This window comes from Mus pahari, chromosome 16, assembly GCF_900095145.1.
Source record: "Mus pahari chromosome 16, PAHARI_EIJ_v1.1, whole genome shotgun sequence".
Lineage (NCBI taxonomy): Eukaryota > Metazoa > Chordata > Mammalia > Rodentia > Muridae > Mus > Mus pahari.
The window spans coordinates 22,448,599-22,469,432 of NC_034605.1; the positions used below are offsets into that span (position 1 = coordinate 22,448,599).

General features: G+C 40.8%; 1 protein-coding gene across 1 annotated transcript in view; it reads left to right on the plus strand.

Moving 5' to 3' along the window:
* Amph (amphiphysin) overlaps positions 1-20,834 on the plus strand; it is a 191,289-nt gene that overhangs the window by 121,785 nt on the left and 48,670 nt on the right. Inside the window, exons 6-11 of the mRNA XM_021215366.2 lie at positions 1,260-1,367; positions 2,508-2,593; positions 12,877-12,952; positions 13,558-13,640; positions 15,870-16,008; positions 17,166-17,294. Coding sequence (XP_021071025.1) covers positions 1,260-1,367; positions 2,508-2,593; positions 12,877-12,952; positions 13,558-13,640; positions 15,870-16,008; positions 17,166-17,294 — 621 coding nt within the window. The remainder of the gene's footprint in view (positions 1-1,259; positions 1,368-2,507; positions 2,594-12,876; positions 12,953-13,557; positions 13,641-15,869; positions 16,009-17,165; positions 17,295-20,834) is intronic.

Consider the following 20,834-nt stretch of genomic DNA (forward strand, 5'->3'; position numbering starts at 1 on the left):
CCCCCGTGTGTGTGTGTGTGTGTGTGTGTGTGTGTGTGTGTGTGTGTGCATGGTGTGTGTGTCTATTCAATCTTGAGAGAAACACCTAGATAGGATACAAATACAAGCTAAAGTTAGAAGACAGTCAGTGTAAGGCCAATGTAAGTTTAGTGCATAGGAACCATTAACATTCCATACTCGGATTTCTTGATTTTTGCAAGGGCTGGAAGAGTGGCTGCTTGAGCTTGTAGAGATCTCGGTCCTGAAATAGTCCTTATATGGTTAGAATAATGAGCTTATTTTGGGGCAGCTTCCTGGAAAAAGGAGAAGAGCCCATGTTGGCTGCTTCTCATTTCTGGGTACTTAAATGTGAGCTACTGTGCACATAATTACTATCTACATGATCCCAATGCAAGTAGGGGTCATGCAAATGAAGATGGTCCTGGTTGATCAAAGTTCAGTCCTGATCAAAACCTTGGCCAATACCTAGTGGTCTGTGATTTCTGGACCAAGGCTGTGAAAATTCCTTAATGAGGTGGCCACGGGAATAAGCTAGCAGTGTCCCTGTGTTCTGAACACCAGCATTTTCAAAGCGATACATTAGCTCTACAGATTCAAATACATTGGGGACCATGATATACTGAGAAGAGATTTCTCAGGCAGTAAATCTGTCTTAGGGAACTGTTACTATAATCATATTATAATCATAAACTGCTATTATAGTCATAAGCAAAACCTAGTATAGCTTTCTATCTGCAGACTACAACACATTAGGAATAAGAGTAGATTCTAATAGTGCAGTTTGTCTGCTCCCCTAAAGCAACTCCAGTATTTTCTGGGTCTTTGATGGAAACATGCTGTTAGCAATTCATGATTGGCCTCATTAGTATCAGAACAGGCACTGTTTAAAGCACAATGGTCTAGACGCTTTCTCTTGATTTCTAGCTATCTTCTACCTACTCTTATATCTGCTCACCTCTACATCCTGCTAAAATCTTCACCTTCCATGCCAGTAAAATGGCTCAGCAGGGTGCGGTGCTTGCTACCAAGCCTGATAACCCCTGTGAGTTCAATCTCAGAAGGCCTCATGCTAGAAGGAAAGAAGGGACTATCGTAGATCGTTCTTTAACTGTGCTCACCAGGCGCGTATGTACATCCATAAGTACAACAATTCTTTTACAATCCTCAGCTACCTTCATCACAGAAAGCATTGACCTTTGACTTGTGGCACTCAGAGGCTGACATCACCTCTCCAGTTCATGTGTTTTCCATGTTGGCAGAATCGAATCGCCAAGCGCAGCAGGAAGCTCGTGGATTATGATAGTGCTCGCCATCACCTGGAGGCTCTGCAGAGTTCCAAACGGAAGGATGAGAGTCGGATCTCTAAGGTAGGGATGGATGCAGTGGGTGACATCACTCTCTGAATCTTAAGGCATGCAGCAGCCCTGTTTTTAAAAATTAGATGGTCCCCTTTGAAAGAAAGACTTCAATCAGGACAGAATTCAAGCTAAATGGTAGTTTCATAAGCCACTTTAATTAAAAAATACGTTTTCTTCTTTGTTATTAGAAGTGAGATCACAGCAGTGAGCCTTACTGACACATTGTGACCAGAATAACTTTGAGCCTCTTGCAGCGTTGCAAGACCAAAGAATCCAAGGAGTGTTTCTGCACTTCTTTCTATATGTTCAGAAAATACTGATAAAATACAGATTCATGTGAGATGCCAACACTGTAACTCCCAGAGAAATTTTTAGTTACTTTTTACATGCTGTGAAAAAACACCGTGCCTAGGCAATGTGTAGAAGAAAGGCTTGCTTGAGGCTTAGCATTTTGCAGGGTTATAAGTCCATCACCATCACCAGGTAGAACTGTAGCAGCAGGCAGGGATGGCAATTGGATCAGGAATTTGGGAGTGCATACCTTAATTCACAAGGAGGAGACATAGAGATCAAACAGAAAATTGAGCAAGGCTTTAAGCTTTCAAATTACCCAATCCTCTGCCAAGCCTACACCATCCAAGCCTCCTCAGAGATCATCACTAACTGGGGACCAAGTAATCTGAGACTAAGGTCATCTCATTCAGGCCACCACAGTCTTGTATGTCAGCAGTTTGCAGATGCCAGCTAAATGAGGCCAGCTATCTACTATCTCCCTTGAATTCCAGGCTTAGTTTGTCCTTCCTATCATACATCACTGCTAAATCACCTTCCAGCATGGCATCTCTAGACAAGGTTCCCTATTGCTTACCTCTTTTAGTGGATCCCATTGGGAAAAACTTCTAAATCCCCTAGCATGACATACGAGACTTTCACAGCTTGATTATAGCTTATTTGTCAAGCTTTCCAACTTTCAAGTTCTTCCTATTACCCATTTAATTACAAAATGGTATGGATCTCAACAAATATTTCTCCTCAAAAAAAAAAAAAAATCTCAGGATACCATAAGGCTCTTTCTCTTTAATATGAAGTGATGCTCTTATGTGCAGAAATGGCTCCCCTGTGTGTGAATGTGTTATGTGTCATTTCTAGGCAGAAGAGGAGTTTCAGAAAGCACAGAAAGTGTTTGAAGAGTTCAATGTTGACTTACAAGAAGAGTTACCATCATTGTGGTCAAGGTAAACATGTTTCTGTTCCAGTTTGCACCCTTTAGCCGTTTAAGAGAAGTGGCTTAACTTTAGGTCACTTTTCTTGTCTGTGACTTTCCTCTGGGTCTGTGCTGTTTCTGTCATGTTCAGAAGAGGCTCTATACTTACGTTTGCCAATATGGAAGCCACTTGCCACATATGCCTGCTGAGTACTTGACATATGGCTGTGGAGAATGAGGAAAATTATTTTGTTGTATCTCATTTTAATTAAGTAGCCATGTGAGTCTAGTAGTTGTTTGGACATTGGGAAGTTTCTCAAGTAGAGGCTTTAAATTCTAACCAGAGGCACTAGGAGAATTTCTCCTGCCATAAAACTTACAGCAAGTCCCCTGCAGCTCTTAGTTGGCTTTCCAGTATTCTCAGTCCGCATCTTACCTTCTGACCTCATTCCTTGATCTTTTAACCTGAGTTATAGCACTGTTTCAGACATCAAATGCTGCTCTGATTTACAGGCGTTCTATCATTCTCATGGTATTGAGTGAGATTTATGTCGTTTACTCAGTTTTCCCTATTCTGTGCTAGAGCCGTGAAGTTTCTGGAAGCAGTGATGCCTTATGGTCCTTGGTCCTCACTAGCAGTTCCACGTCACCAGTCCTTTAACTATAACCCTGCTTGACATGCTGCGGTTACTTTTAGTCATTTTTCTCCCCTACTTCCAAATAGCTGGCGGCCCCAAAGAGATTAAACACATCTGCAGGCTTAATTTCCTGCTGCCTGTATCTAAGCCCCTCTTTAACTGAAATTGCACACACTCATGATTTTCACAAGTACGTAGTTCTTTTCCCATTTACATTGCTCAAGCCTGAAATTGCAGTGAGCACTTTTAATCTTCAGTGTCTCCTATGGGGAAATGCACAGGATTGGACATGCAGCAGGGAACACGGACTCAGTGATGGATGCTTGAATCCCTGCATCAAACTCATCTTAGCCACTCAGAAATTATTTGTTGTGTCCAGGTGTGCTAAAGTGTTCATCAGGTCCTCTCTTCTCTGTTTGCTCTCTAATTTATCAATGAAGCTGATTTTTGACAGCCACTATTTTCAGGCCCATTTTTCTCTTCAGTTCTGTCAGCTTTGAAAAAATATATGTATTACTCATTTTTAGATGTGCATATTATTGAGGATATTATCTCTATAAAATGTCCCGTGTTTTAGTTTGCTTACTTTGAGATGGAGTCACATGTAGCCCAGGCTGTCCACTTACCCACTTTGTAGCAAAGGATTATCTTGAATTCCCAATCCCCTTGCTTTTACCTTCCAACCTCTGGGACTGTAGATCAGTGATGTGCTTGCCAAGCAAGCATGAGAACCCGATGTCAGATCTTCATTGCTCAATAGAGCTGGGTGGGGTGGCATGCCTCCGACAAGAATCCCGAGGACCAGAGACAGAGGGATCCAGATGGCTCCCTGGAGCGCAGCAGCCATCAGTCTAGCCAATCAGTGAGCTGCTCTCAATCAGTGAGAGATTGGTCTTAAAGAATGAGGTGATGAATCTATCTACCTCTGGTCAGCCCCTGCACACATGCACATACACACACATGTACACATACATATGAACATTGGAAGAAATAATCCACTGTCGAGAAGAAGGTATAGATTGTGGAAACTGTAAGCATTATTTATTTTCTAAGCTGCGGGGAGTTGCTGGAGCTTGAACGTAGATGCTCATTTACACTGCAGATTGTGACATTCTACCTCCTACCTATATTTATATTTTAACCAAATTTGTGATTCATAGACGATGGTGATAAAATTACTATAAAGAAGGAGAATCCATAGGGAATGTTTAAGTTGAAATTTTGAAGTCAGTATTTAGTGAACAAATATTCTAAGCTAATGAGAGCACAAGTAAGGGTGTGGGCATTGGAGAGTTTTTTTGGTTCGTGGAACTTCTTTAATTTTGAATTTCTTGTCTTACTTTACGTGTATGGGTATTTTGCCTAAATATATTTCTGGGTATCACATGTATGCCTCATACCCATGAAACTCGAAGAAAGTGCCAAGTGCCCTGGAACTGGGGGGAGTTTCGGGTGGCTGTGAGCCGCCATGTGAGTGGTGTGAACTAAACTCAGGACTTCTGGCAGAGCAGCTAGTGCTCTTAGCCGCGGAGACATTTCTCCAGCACTGGTTCTTGGAAGCTCATTAATGTGATATGGCATGACACTGATTGAAAAGAAAATTCAAAGGAGGGAAGTGTGGGGAGACAGCAGGACAGAGACTAGGGGTTACATTCACATATTTGTCAAATATGTATTGGCCACCCACTGTGTGTCTAGCTTCTTTAACATGCTATAGACTTTATACTGATTGTTTTGTTTTCTTACAGCCTACATGGACGAAACAAAAGTAAAATGTCACACAAAAATGACATAATTGAGACTGACATTGCTGGGTGACCAGGGTAACTTTGGAGATGAGGACTTAGCACATAACGGAAATGAAGGGTTGGAAATGTATGGAGTTCCATCTCATGTGTGACAAGTTTGAAGATGCATTAAGGAGTTTATTAAGTAATGAAGTCTGTAACTAAAAAAGAAGGGAAAGAAACACTAACTATGGGTGGTATCAACACCCAGATGTCTGAGTGGCAATATGAAGCAGTGGGCAGTGTCAGGAAACCCTGCAGAAAAGCCTAAAAGGAAATAATGACAGCTCTATCAGGGCCCTGAAAGAAGGCAGAGTCACAAGAACACTCCAATGCTGAATGCATTCCAGGAGTCCCCATTGCAGTAGGAAGACCAAATGCATGAGAATTAAGGTTATTCTACCTTGCCTGAACTTCCAGAGAGGGCTCAATGGGTGGAGGGACCCGGGGTTCCATGGCAGGTACTGGTGACCTTGTGGGACATGAGGACAGCACAGTGGACATCTCTGGTTTGAAAATAATTGATATTAGGTTGGGCATATTGATATCATGCAGCAGATATAGAGAACAGATAGAGCAAGAGAACGCATTGGAACACAACTCTTGTTGCTTTCAGAAGATGGCAGTGTCAGTGGGGGTGGGGGTGGGGTGATGGTTGGAACCAGGGTGGGGGGCAATTATTTAGCCAGAGAATGTGTGGGATGAGGGGTGGATAGGATCAGTATGAGGATGTTGATAGGGTTAGTCAGACAGGCCCGAGGGCTGTTTTACATGATTCTGGCTTGAAATAGACAGGACCTAGTAGAGTCTGTTGCCTGGCATAAGGAAATAGTGATCTAACGTGCAGGGTGAGAGAGTTTGGTGGACCTGGTCATAGACACAATGTCTTCATCAAAGTCTTCCTCCTCGTAAGGCTCAGAGATCTATATAGGATAGAGTCATATGGATTGCAAAAGCCAGAGGGGATGGACAACTCCGAGCAAACAGTGTCTTCGAGACACAACAGGACTGATGTACATATGAACTCACAGGAACTATGGGAGCAGTCATAGCATCCGCATAGGCTCAAGAGAGATGGCATCCCAGCACTGAGAAGGGGCAGGAAAAGGGCTCCTGACCCTAACCAAAAAGCTATCTGCAAACTTACTAGCAAAGGAAAGATAGTAGTTTTCTCCAAGAGTCCCACTAGATATAAATCACATTTAAGGGCAGGCCTCAGGCCTAGGAGTAAGTAGTTGGGAAACACAAAACAAATTCAATGGTATTTTGTAGACTTTTTGTTTCATTTTGTTTTGTTTGGACATTTCTTTTTGTCTTAATTGTCTTATGTTTATTTATTTTAATTTCTGTTTTTGTGGTTTTGTGGGGAGTTTATTTTTATTTATTTATTTCTGATAAAGAGGAATGTTTATCATAGTTTTTCAGTATTTAAAAAAACTATAAACCTATATGTATATTATGACAATTCAAACCACCAAGTTTATTTCGTTTATGTATGTATGCATGTATGCATATATATGTTAGAAAAATACATATATAATAAAATATATATTCATATATTTATATACCATATATATGCATGTGTATATATGTATCTAACTTTTCACAGGTCTGAAAAATTCATACCAACATACCATTACATATTCTATGATTACTACTTTAGTTGCTGAAGGATGTAAGTTGTAAGTGTGTGCCTTTAATTATATATATCAGAATTTTATATATATATATATATATATATATATATATATATATATATATATATATAAAATCTTTAATCCTTTTTTTACAGTCTAATCATTATCTCCCTCCCATCTGCCCATTGACATTTCCTCATTCCATTCCTCCTCTTCCATCACCAAGAGCATGTCCCCACATCCCCACCCCACCAGGCCTTCTCATTCCCTGGGGCCTCATGTCCTTCCAGGGTTAGATTTATCTTCTCTTGCTGAGGCTAGACCATGTAGTCCTCTGCTGTATGTGTGTTGGTGGCCTCATATCAGCTGGTGTATGCTGCCTGGTTGGTGGCTCAGTGTCTGAGAGACCTTGGGGATCCAGGTTTATTGAGACTGCTGGTCTTCCTATGGGGTTGCCCTCCTCCTCAGCCTCTTCCACCCTTTCCCTAATTCAACCACAGGGGTCCCTGGCATCTGTCCTTTGGTTGGGTGTAAGTATCTGCATCTGTCTCTTTCAGTTGCTTGTTGGGCCTTTCAGAGGGCAGCCATGCTAGGCTCCTGTCTGTAAGCTCACCATAGCATCAGTAATACTGTCAGGCCTTGGGGCCTCCCCTTGAGCTGAAACCCAATTCGTGCTGATCCCTGGACTTCCTTTCCCTCAGTCTCTTCTCCATTTTTTGTTTTGCTTGTGTTTTGTTTGTTTTAAAAATAGAAAGAGAAGAGAGAGAAAGAACATGAGATTGGGTAGACGTGGTGGGGATGATTTCAGAGATATTGGGGTAGGAGAAAACATGATTAAAATATATTATATGAGAAAATGAATTTAAAAAGTTTACAAAAACCCAAAAAGTCATCAATTTTACACAAGTCTTAAAAGTAGAGTCATGGATGCTTGCAAATGAAGTAAGGTATTTTTCCTGGGATAAGTTGGATATGAGACAGTGGGTTGCTCCAATTCCCAGACGGAGCCATGAGAATGATGTCAAGAGTCAGGATCTGGCACAGATGTGGAATGACAGGAATAGACAAGATGCTTTGGCCATGGTATGAGTACTTAATTTTTAGGTTGATAGTCACAAGAGTGGAGAGTTCTGTTGTGTTCCTGTTAGGACTGAGTGAAAAAGTAAATAAACCCCTGAGGCCCACTCTAACACAGAGTAGAACTAGGGTTGTAGCTGTCATATGAAGAGGCTTAATATTTAGTAGCGTGGGTGTGATAAGACTCAGCATCTGAGGGAAAATTGGAAGACTCCACATTCTCCACCCCATCTCCCTGACAGGTGAGGAGGTAGAAGCACAGGAGGTAGTGGCCCCCTCCACCTGACATGCAGAATTTCCTTGGTTTATGGAGGTAACAGTGTATATATGAGCCTGCATAAACCATATATTCAGCTTCCAATTATTTCCATAATTTCTGAGAACAAAATATGTCTCAGTGATGCCAACATGGTGATGGTGATGTCATCAAGATGGCTGACTTTAAAAAGGTTCTTAACAGCTAGTCAGAAAGGTCCTGCTGATGCCATGAACTGGTAAAGTATCAAAATCCTTTATAGATGAAGAACTTGTGAAATAAGCCTTCTACGAAACACCAGCTCCCAGAGCCTCATACTTTGTACATGTGTATTTCTCTACTCTCCACATTAGCATTTTGTAAGACAAGGCCCATCGGACTGAACCCTTCCAGTGGCTCTTTCATTTGTCTATTTACTTTTTCACTTACTCACATAACAGTCACTGTGTACCTTCTGTGTCCTAGGTGCCATATGCAGAGTCAGGAATGCAGTTGTGAACACGTCAAAGGCCCCTTTTGGAAACAGTCCCTGCTTTCTCATATTGTAGAAAACGTCTCTAGGATAGGTTGTATCACCACTATGACCATTTTTTCCTAAATTAAGTCATGCTACTTCATTTCTAAACTCAAAAAATGAAACAAAATCTTATGAAAGCACACCTGCTTATTTAGTTATTTAAAATATAGTGTCCCCTTCTAGAAATGCAGCAATTATTTCTTTCTATAAAAACTGATATAACAAATGATGTGACAGAGAAACGAAAATCAAACATGAAAATGCAGTGTCTTAGTTGCTATTACTATAATACAAACCATGGCAAAAGCAACTTAAAGTGAAAAGGTTTATTTGGCAGTGAAGTCCATGTCAGAAGCTTGAGGGAGCAGGTCATACTACATCCACAGCCTAGAGAAGTTAGCACCAGCTGTATGCATACCAGTACTCAGCTTATTCTTTCAACTCTTACACACGTCAGGATTTCCTGCTTAGGGAATGGTGTCACCCACAATGGGTAGGTCTTCTTACCTCAATTAACATAATCAAAATAATCCCCTGAAGACATACCTAGAGGCTCATCTCCCAACTGCTTCTAACATCTATAAACTTGAAATTTTCATACCAAACATCCCAAATACTTACTAGTTTTTCTTTTAGGGTAATTAGATTAATGATTTAATATATTTAATGTAATAGCCTTTACCAATGGATAGTAAAAATACTCTAAAAATATGCCTACCTGAAGACAATAGGGAAATGAATACATGAAAAATGTTTATCTTTAACTAAAGGAATCATAAATTTTAACTTGATGGATGTAATATTGTTACTGTCAAATTTATGGAAGTTATATATAAGATGATATTCAAAATTAAGAAGGAAAATGACTCAGCCAATAGAAACAGTTTGACAGGGATCATCAAAGCTTTCTTATCAAAACTTTATACTAGAATTTGCATACAAGAAATCTAGGAAAATATTAATCAAGGCATAAAATGAATTTATTGCTCTTCTCTGGAATTTTATTATAGTAAAAGGGAAACTCAAAACAAAACTCACTGTCATGTTTGAATGAAAAATATCCCTCATAGTGTTCATCATTTGAGCATTTGGTCCAGAGTAGATAGTGCTGTTTAGAGAGGTTTAAGTGTGAGGCCTTGCTAGAGGAAGAATGTCACAAGGATGGTTTACAAGAGCATAAGGTCTCTCACAGCCAGTTTCTCTGTTTCATGTTTGCTGTTTAAGATGTGGTCTCACAGATTACTGTTGCTACTGCCACGCTGTCTCCAACATTATGGATTCTTATCACGCTGGAATTATTAGCCAAAATAAACTGATTCTTGTCCTTGTCATGGTGTTTTTATCAAAGCAAAAGGCAAGTAAAGGAAGCTCTCACAAATCAACTTTAATGACTTCTGTAGCCATCTTCAAGTTAAATTTGTCCCACCCTCTTGGCAAGCCTATGTGTCCTCTCAAGCAGATGTTTGCAGCTGGGCTCTTTTAGCTGTTAGTGCTCCATATCCATTTGGTGTGTATGTATATATATATATATATATATATATATATATATATATATATATATACATTAATTAATTAATGCTCATTAATTAAGCCCCTGATTTTGTTCTTACTATTTCTCAAAGATTCGATGCCAGAATTTTTATAACTGCATTCCTGTATGCATAAGTATATGTCCATATGTAAATAAGTATATTTGTCACATGTATCTGTGGATAATCAGTTTTCAGAGTCCCTAAAGGAAGCAAAACTATGTAAAATAAAGTGACATAGTATTTGTGTGTCACCTCCTCACATCTTCCCAGGCGCTTTCAATCATCTCTAGATTACTTAGAAGACAACATTCTGCAAATAGCTGTTTTGTTGTAAACAGCTCAAAGAAGATGGCGAGAGGACACTGTCTCCCTCTTCAGCGCAGGTGCCTTTTGTTTTCTGATGGTTTTGACCCATGGGTGGTTGAACTACAGTACACAGAACCATGGACATAACGAACCATCAGCACTCATGTACATGTAAAGTATATGATTTGAAATCAGTTATAATAAAAATGTGTGCAGTCCAGGTCGCGGGGTTACTGTGGGTAGGGGAAACAACTGTACTGCAGCAGGGATTTAAGGTACAAGATACGCCACAGGAGAATGGTGTCTCATTTATGGGACAGACCATTTAATTATCACTTCATTTCAGAGTTCTTATATTTGGCTCCAAGTTTTTCCCACTTTAGTTAAAATTTAAAAGCACCTAATTTAAGCAGAACTTGTTGATATGGAAGTAACAGAAGTCATGGTTAAAAATTTCTTGTGAAGTATTCTATGATGTTTTAAGATTATATTTCTCTCTTTGGGGGTTTAAATATTGGTTTTCTCTACCTGTGAATTGCATAAACCTAGACAGTTAATCCCCATTTACTTTTGGTGTGCATTAAATGAAGAAAGAAATAAAAGCAACTCGTTGACTCCTGGTTCCACTAACCCTGGCGTTTTCTCTGTTTCCTCTCATTGGAATCCTGTGCACTGCAAGGCTCAGCTTAAGCAAGAGACGATCATTAAGTTTCCTGTTGCCTAAGACCTTACTTAGTTTTTTTTTAAATTAATTTATTTTTCACAATCCATATTCCATTCCCCGCCCCCCCATCCACCCTCTGACTGTTCCACATCCCACAGCTCCTCCCCATTCCCCTGTCTCCACGTGGTTACCCCCATCTCCCACTCCACCTGACCTCTAAACTCCCTGAGGCTTCCAGTCTCTTGAGGGTTTCTGAATGAACACAGACCCAGAAGTCCTCTACTGTATTGTGTTGGGGGCTTCATATCAGCACACATACAGTCTGTTTGGTGGAGATCCAGTGTTTGAGAGATCTCGGGGGTTCAGATTAATTGAGACTGCTGGTTCTCCTCAGCTTCTTTCAGCCTTCCCTAATTCAACAACAGAGGTCAGCCACTTCTGTCCATTGGTTGGGTGCAAATATCTGCATCTGACTCTTTCAGCTGCTTGTTGGGTCTTTTGGAAGGCAGTCATGTCCCTTCTTGTGAGTGCTCCACAGCCTCAGTAATAGTGTCAGGCTTTGGGACCTTCCCTTGAGCTGGATCCCACTTGGGGCCTGTCACTGGACTTCCTTTTCCTCAGGCTCCTCTCCATTTCCATCCCTGTAATTCTTTCAGACAGGAACAATTATGTATCAGAGATGTGACCGTGGGATGGCAACCCCATCCCTCACTTGAAGTCTTCCTGATGGAGGTGGGCTCTGTAAGTTCCCTCTCCCTACTGTTGGGTGTTTCAGCTAAGGTCCCTTTGATTCCTAAGAATCTCTTATCTGCCAGGTCTCTGGTGCATTCTGGAGGGTCCCCCAACTCCTTATTTCCTGAGGTTGCCTGTTTCCATTTTTTTCTGCTGGCTCTCAGAATTTCAGTCCTTTTCCTTCACCCAATACCAGATCATGTTCCACCCTCCCCTCACTCTCACCCCCCCTCCACTTTCCCAGGTCCCTCCCTCTCTCCCCACTTGTGATTGCTTTCTTCTCTCTCCCAAGTGGGACTGAGGCATCCTCACTTGGGCACTTCAGCTTGTTGACCTTTTTGAGTTCTGTGGACAGTATCTTGGGTATTCTGTACTTTTTTTTTTTTTTTGCCTGATATCTCTTTATTAGTGAGTACATACCATGCACATCCTTTTGGGTCTGAGTTATCTCACTCAGGATTATATTTTCTAGTTCCATCTATTTGCTTGCAAAAGTCAGGATGTCCTCCATCTTAATAGCTGAGTAGTATTCCATTGTGTAAATGAACCACATTTTCTGGGTCCATTCTTCTTTCTTGGGACATCGGGGTTGTTTCCAGCTTCTGGCTATCACAAATAAGGCCCCTAAGAACAGAGTGGAATGCATGCCCCTGTGGCATGGTGGAACATCTTTTGAGTATATTCCCAAGAGTGGTATAGCTGGGTAGTTTTTTATTGAGAGTTAAGATATAGATAAATAATTAGGACTCCAGTTATTTTTCAGAATGCCATTGAAACAAATGAATTAAAGCTGTTGTTACCCAATTAAATGAAAAAGAATAAAGTAACATAATGTTCAGATACTCTTCCTTTGGAGAAAAAAATCATCCTGACGGTAGCAGGCTAAATCTCTGTTTGGCTTTTGTGCTTACTCTTAGGGAACTGAAATAAAGATGGATGGATGTCCTAGTGCCCTCCCTATAACTTCCCCTTACAAATGTGTTTGAGATGTTGCCAATAAGCAGCTTGTGTGCTCAACAGCTGAGAACAGTCATGTTTACTCTAAGATGCTATTTAATTCAATATTTTTCAGAGTTATATATTGGACCCATAGTCTTTATTTATTTCATTGCAATTAAAAACCACTTTTGCTAACAGGTCTCTCTTTCATTGTGTTTCCCCTTGGTAGTCGAGTTGGCTTTTACGTCAATACTTTCAAAAATGTCTCCAGCCTTGAGGCCAAGTTTCATAAGGAAATCGCAGTGGTGAGTAATGGCGACTGTTGCTGTTATGGAAGGCAATGGAAAGGAAGCACAGGGCATTGCATAGAATTACCAACTCGTTTACCCCTGTACATACATGGATACTGTAGTACTGTGTTACTACTCTCTGCACTGTTTGCACTGTTTTGGAAGATTTTACCACAACTGCACTTTTTTGTTTCCTCCTGTGTTGGTTGAAAAATTGGAATTTCCAGTAATGTTCTAAATTAGTGAGAAAACTGCTCTCAAATTATTTACATAAGCAGGAGCCACGGTCTTCTCTAGTGTCTTCTTATTTCATCAGGACAGCCATAGGACTATTTTTAATAGAATAAATAATAATCAACTTGTCATTTCTGCTTCATGTACTATTGAATGCATATTTGATTGATTTAGCAGGTTTTTTTTTCCCACTAAATTATTCACTAAATAAAGTTATTTCAGCTTAGGTGTAGATTTTAAATTTGGTATGTGGAATTTCAAGTAGTCTGAGACCAATCTAATTCTCAGAAGATTTGTAGCTTCTCATTAAACACGTTCATCCTTGGGGAGAATAGCATGGGTGGCCACTAGGATGTCCTGTGGTTAACAGACCTCTGTCCCCTTAGCTTTGCCACAAGCTCTATGAAGTGATGACGAAACTCGGTGATCAGCATGCTGACAAGGCCTTCAGCATTCAAGGAGCTCCCAGGTAGGCCACTGGTCCTCCTCGCTGCATGTGCAAGTGATGGGCTATGTGTTGAACTTTCTGGAGCCCGGAGACCACATTATACTGTTCTACTCACCGTGTAAAAAAAAAAAATCTAAAAATCTAAAAGGAGCCCTTCCACCTGAAGAGGGATCCCAATCTTAGATTTTCAGCTCTTACATTTCCTTTTTGCCTTCACTCACCTCCAGATGCTACTGATCACAGCCCAAGTAAGTAGCTGCCTTTCTGATGTACGTGGGACCAGAGAGCAACAGTGCAGAGCAGTCATCGTTTCTACTTGTTACTTTATGGGCAACAGAAAAAAGAACCCTCCACATGTGTACTGATTCTTAGCTACTGGAGAGAGGAGAGAAGTGGAAGAAATCTCACCATCCACCTTATCTCCACCAGTGCCTTGCCATTTGCCCTGCAACACCGCTTTGTTATCACCCCACTGCATGTTGTTATGAATGAGTCAGTAAGAGAATGAGGGCCCGGTGGCTCAGCTGAGCTGTTTCCTTTGCTTTGACTGCGTGGCCACTTTCTCCTATGATTTTAAAATCTGTTTGATCTCATCCAGCAAGCAGTGGGAAGCTCCAGGCTTCAGTTACATGCCTCTGTGATCAATTTGCTTTGTTTTCCTTATTGAAGCCCAATACCTTTAGTAGTTAAAGAACCCATTTGAACATCTATAGGAAAAGTAAGGCTCAATGGAATGAAATTATTTCTAAGGTGATGTTCTGTTCTGAGACTCTACACTTGAAGTTTTTCTTCCAGTCATTATAAACACTCGTAGGAATGTATGTACAGAATCATCCATTGACATGTAGTTTGCAACCTCTCCATATGTCAGTGTCTGAAGATTATTATTTTGATCATGCATTGCTTCTTAGAGTGCCCATGACTATAAACCCTGCTATAGCTGCCCGAGGAACAAGCGTATATTTTCTCTCCAAGAGAGGGACATGACCTAAAAGAAAGGGAGGGACATGACCTAAAAGAATCCAAGAAAAAAACAGAATTAAGGCTTCAACATTGTTTTTTACATTATTGAGCTAGGACTAAGAAAAGAATAAGAATATCAAACTGCTTTTGGGATATTATAAAAGTAAGGCATGTTAAGAGTGGCTCCCAAACATGGGAATGAAGTCAACAGAAGCATTTGGAAATATCAGTTTCATAATCAGCTAACGCAAGAAATAGTGTTACAGCCACTTAACAAATGTCTCTTATTTTTATTCCTTTTAAAAACCTTCCTCTGCAGAGCGAGGTGGTGAGTTAGCTCTGTGGGCAATCTCTAGACTAGATCATAGACTGGACTGTTTTAGTCAGAGGTCATGATTGCTGGACCAGAGCCCCAATCATGTTCAGTGTTTCTAAGAGAACGCGGCTCCCTTAGCTCCTGGGTGCGTAGCTCATGCTGCTGTGTCTGCACTCTTATTTAGGTCACAGACTCTGTCCCTTCTGCTGTTGTCTTTAGATGTTCTTAGAGAGTAGGATGTGCCATCTTAGTCATCATGTTAAGCTGTTCCCAAGTGTCTGGCAAGGTGCCTAGAACATGGTGGTTCTTAGGAAGTTGTGGAATCTCACCTGTCGTGTGGTCTGCTGGCACACTGAAGGTGTCTGTTAGTCATTGTTTCATAAAGTGTAAAAAGAAGTATTTGGTAATGCTCCAAACATAATTCAAAAAGTACCCCTCAAAATGATTTATTAACTCTCTCCCAAGATGCCTTTGAAATTAAAAGTCGTAGCTTTCTTGGTAACTTTCTATAGACTGTGGCATGGCATGACTCTGCTATATATCAACCCTGAAGCTTGTTTTCTTACTACTCCTTATGTGGGTGTGGAGTAGCTTGTTTGCCATGTAGAGAGAACAAGACTTTTATACTAAGATCTAAATGCAAATGTAGTAAAACACCGAGTGTCTTTTTTTTTTTTTCTTTGTTTTCAACCTATTTCCACTCCACTCTTTACATACCTAAAGTGGGGTCAATATTGCATGCTGCCGTGAAACAGAGAGACCATGCGTGGTTGGCTCTGGTTCACAGGGAGCAATACATGCTGCCAGTTACCAACATCCATTACTATGACTAACAATTAGAATTAAGCTGGAAGTGAGGGGTGAAATAACAGCGAGATTAAGCTTCAGGATTTCTCTGGGCTAAAGAACCTTGGGTTTTAGGAAGCCTGCCTCTCAGAAGGCTTCTTGTTCCATCCTCTTTGTCTATCCAGTGACTCGGGTCCTCTTCGCATTGCAAAGACACCATCGCCCCCAGAGGAGCCTTCTCCCTTGCCCAGCCCCACGGCTAGTCCCAACCACACATTAGCACCTGCATCTCCGGCCCCAGTGCGACCCAGATCACCTTCACAGGTATGATGCATACACCAGGGGTATGGGAGAACTCATGGGGAGGTGACTTTGTCTGGGATCCTCCTGTGGTGACCAAGCGCTATAGAAAGTTTCTATGGAGAGACTAAGGCATGAGACAGTGGATATTATTATGGCCGTTGTGGAGTCAGTCTGCTCTGCTATTTAATTTTTGTGTTTGCTCCTGTACTCAGTGTTTGATTCCTTTGGGTTTTTCTAGCCCCATCCCCACCTTCTTCTGCTGAACTATATTCATCTTTACCTTCTCTTGCTCCTAGTCTCCTGCCTTTCAGAGGCTGGGGGAGTCTACTTAGTGATGGAGCCTTTGCCTGGGTTGCCCCATGCTCTGAGCAGCTATTACCTTTGAATAAGAAAAATCATATCTACAAAGCTCCATTCATTCTACATTCCTCCTGAACTGAACTTCCTTTCCAGTGCTCCACTGGAGTCAATGACTGCCCAGAACTAGGGTATTATGAGGTATCCCATCACCTGCATTATAACCAGCCTTGGACAAGTTTAAAGAAATTATAAGGACCAGGCAAAGGGAACTAAAGAGAGAAAAACAAAACAAACAAACAAAAAAAACACCGCTCTTTATTTCCCTGCACTGTGTGAACACATTTCTGTAGCTACATTTAATATTCATGGTCCAGTATAAGCTTTCATGTCTATGGCTAAAGCTGCAAAGTTGTAAGAAGATATGTGAGGTAGATTCAAAAGTTTCAAAATCCTGGAGTAGAAAGTGAAGTGGAAGCTGTGTCTGGTTGATTTCTTGATTCAATTGGGGGAAACAAACAAACAAATAAAACACCTAAAAAACAACAAAACAAAACAAAACCAACTGGCTTGATTTTTGTTTTGAAATTCCATTTTTTTTCTTATGAGAGAAATCACTGGTAGTTGGGCTGAGAGAAGAATGGCCTCCAGGTGACATCATGAGATGAATGGACTCTCATCTCATGACCTGACTTCTTCCAATTAGATCACTGCCTGTCAGTGTTCAGAGAGGCACCCAAGTGGACAGCATTCTTAACTTGAATCAAGTATGTTTACACCTCTGTATAGATCAGTTTCAGATAGATGTCAGTCTGCTTACATAGCTGTGCTCATCTGACACGTCCTCAAAGGCTACCATGTTTGTATTTGATGCTTCCTAGACAAGGAAAGGGCCTCCTGTCCCACCTCTGCCTAAAGTCACCCCAACAAAGGAACTGAAGCAGGAGAACATCATCAATTTCTTTGAGGACAACTTTGTACCAGAAATCAATGTAACAACACCTTCCCAGGTGAGTGCTCAGGGGAGCTGGGGTGACTTATCAAAATGCCATGGTGGGAGGGACTCTCCGGTCAGCTGTAGAGAAAGTACTAGATATCTGAGCCATTAATAAAACTTTGTCACTTGTGCTTGCTCTATTACTTTGTATAATCAAAGGATTATTAAATGCAAGATGTATAGGATTTGAAAATTCTAACATTTATTGATTATATATATATATATATATATATATATATATATATATGAGAAGGTATATTGAAAACTATAAAATGAATAGGAGTTGCTGTCATCCTAACACTGACATAACCTTGAGTGGACTCTGACCTGTTTTCTTTCAATTTTTCTACCACCCTCTTGAGGATTTATCATTTCTTTTTTTTTTTTTTGGCATGACTTAAGTGTTTATTTATCTTTCTTTTTTAACAATTTATTATTAGATATTTTCTTCATTTATATTTCAAATGCTACCCCAAAAGTCCCCTATACCCCCCCCCCCCGCCCTGCTCCCCTACCCACCCACTCCTGCTTCCTGGCACTGGTGTTTCCCTGTACTGGGGCATATAAAGTTTACAAGACCAAGGGGCCTCTATTCCCAATGATGGCCGACTAGTTCATATTGTTTTTCCTCCTATAGGGTTGCAGACCCCTTCAGCTCCTTGGGTACTTTCTCTAGCTCCTCCTTTGGGGGCCCTGTGACTGTGAGCATCCACTTCTGTGTTTGCCAGGCACTGGCATAGCCTCACAAGAGACAGCTATGTCAGGGTCCTGTCAGCAAAATCTTGCTGACATATGCAATAGTGTTTGGTGGCTGATTATGGAATGGATGCCTGGGTGGGGCAGTCTCTGGATGGTCCACCCTTCCATCTCTGTAGCTCCATCCATGGGTGTTTTGTTCCTCCTTCTGAGAAGGATCAAAGTATCAGCACTTTGGTCTTCCTTCTTCTTGAGTTTCATGTGATTTGCAAATTGTATCTTGGGTATTCTAAGTTTCTGGGCTAATATCCACTTATCAGTGAGTGCATATCATGCGAGTTCTTTTGTGATTGGGTTACCTCACTCAGGATGATATCCTCCAGATCCATCCATTTGCCGAGGAATTTCATAAATTCATTGTTTTTAATAGCTGAGTAGTACTCCATTGTGTAAATGTACCACATTTTCTGTATCCATTCCTCTGTTGAGGGACATCTGGTTTCTTTCCAGCTTCTGGCTATGAACATAGTGGAGCATGTGTTCTTATTACCAGTTGGAAGATCTTCTGCATATATGCCCAGGAGAGGTATTGCTGAATCTTCTGGTAGTACTATGTCCAATTTTCTGAGGAACTGCCAGACTGATTTCCAGAGTGGTTGTACAAGCTTGCAATCCCACCAGCAATTGAGGAGTGTTCCTCTTTCTCCACATCCTTGCCATCATCTGCTGTCACCTGAGTTTTTTGTCTTAGCCATTCTGACTGGTGTGAGGTGGAATCTCAGGGTTGTTTTGATTTGCATTTCCCTGATGACTAAGGATGTTGAACATTTTTTCAGGTGTTTCTCAGCCATTCGGTATTCCTTAGGTGAGAACTCTTTGTTTAGCTCTGTACCCCATTTTTTATGGGGTTTATCAGTTTCATATTTTAAAATTCAAGTTGTGTAGTTATGCAGTCTTAATGTAGCAACTTCAGTTCCCTGGTCATTTTTCTGTCACAATATTGTCTTTGCAAAAGCACTGAACATGACTATCATAACAGTTGGATGTAGTAACGCCTGACTCTTAGCTAAATTTTAATTTGTAGATTTTATCAGTCTGTACCTTTTCTACGAGCCAGAATGATTTTTCCAGTTTTATTTCCACATTAACATTTGCACTGAAGGTATTTTAGCTTGACTTGTCCTTGTTCAGTTGCTTTAACCTGTGTCCATGAATAGCATCCTCCGAGTTCCATCACAAGTAGGGACTTTAGTCCTCTAGAAGCCTGTGTACTTAGCTAAGGACACCTGTAAAGGAGATGAGACTACTTAAGTGGCAGGAAGGTGGCACACAGAGCAAGTCTGAAACAAAGATGAGGTCCACAAGTATTCTTTGTAAGTGTTTTTATTTGAAGTTTTCTGGCTCGGTTACAAGGACCCTCATGGTGGGGAGAGGGAGAAAGAGGTCCTTTTGAAAATTACAGATGCCAGGAGAGTCTGTAAGTGCTTAAGTCTCCTGGCTACTGTTGAGTGGAAGAGACAGAAAACAATGAGCTAGAGGAAAGATAGGGAATTCAGGGTGCAAGCCTCAGAGCTTACAGGAAGAGCTGCTCACCTGGGCTGTGTACAACTTTGTGTAGGACTTCCTGGAACCACTCTACTGGAGCCTGCAGTAACTGATGGACTATGTGCCACATTGTTAGTCTGTCAGCTGAATTGGCAATTACTACCCGCCAGAGACACATGGCAGTCCATTGGTGGTAGGGGACGTTCCTTGTCATCTAATCTGTTTACTTTTCATTTAAAAGGAAGAAAGAAGAGAAGTTCTAGCTTTGCTCATTTGTTTGTTATTTATTTTGTCTGTGATGTGTTGTGTCACTTTTTTTTTTTACCTGAGAGGTACACAGCCTCCAATAGCTGGATCACAGAGTGTGAAATCCAATGTTTCTAATTCACCAAATGTTCCTGGTTTCACACCAAGATGTGCAGATAAGTGAAATGGGACTTAGATTTTTGTTTGTCATTTTGGGATATTGAGTGGGGGGAAAATCTAGTTGTATTTTAAATAGGCAAAAACTGTCTTTTCTGCAGTCCTTTAACAATTTCCTCAGTTGCTTGTCCTTCTGCAGCTACAAGCAGCTTGTGTGCCACTTTAACATATCTACAGCACTCCCTTGTGTTGGGTCCTCACTCTGAGAATTACTATTTTGATTAGTTGAAAGTCTACATGGTCCAAATCAGTGATGGTGAACTGGCTGCCACAATGAATTAACAACTTCTGTTTGTGGAGCTGTCCAGCCAATCCAAGTCTGCGTAATGATGGCCCATTTATAACTGCCCCACTTGAAAACAGTCTAATTTCAAATGTTTCATATAGAATTTTTGGACACATACATGTTATGTGCTTATAATATTAGATGCATTGAACAGACTATATATTGGGACATACACTATAAGCTAATGGATTGCAAAATCTGAGTAATAAAACATTTTGGGCAGTGTACAGATGAATGGATAAGGGAGGAAAGGTAACCAATTCTTGATGAGAAATGAAATAGTAATTGCATGCATTGAAAACTGGAAAGCTGAGAATTATCTGAAAGATTTCCCCCTACATTACTGCAGAATGATCCTTTCAGCGTTGCCTTGGATTTTTGCTAAGTGAGTCATCCAACACTTAAAAGATTGTTTATGGCCACAGATGGCTATTTTTACAATGCACTTAATGAGAAAGAAAAACACTTGCGTTTATCCTGGCCAGTTGCTGCAAATGTAAGAAGCACAACCTATCCTATCTGAGGGAAAAAATCACCCCAGCAGCAATGCTTGCCCAACTGTGTCCTTGGAACTGAAAACCGAAGTCCACTAAGCCTGCAGAG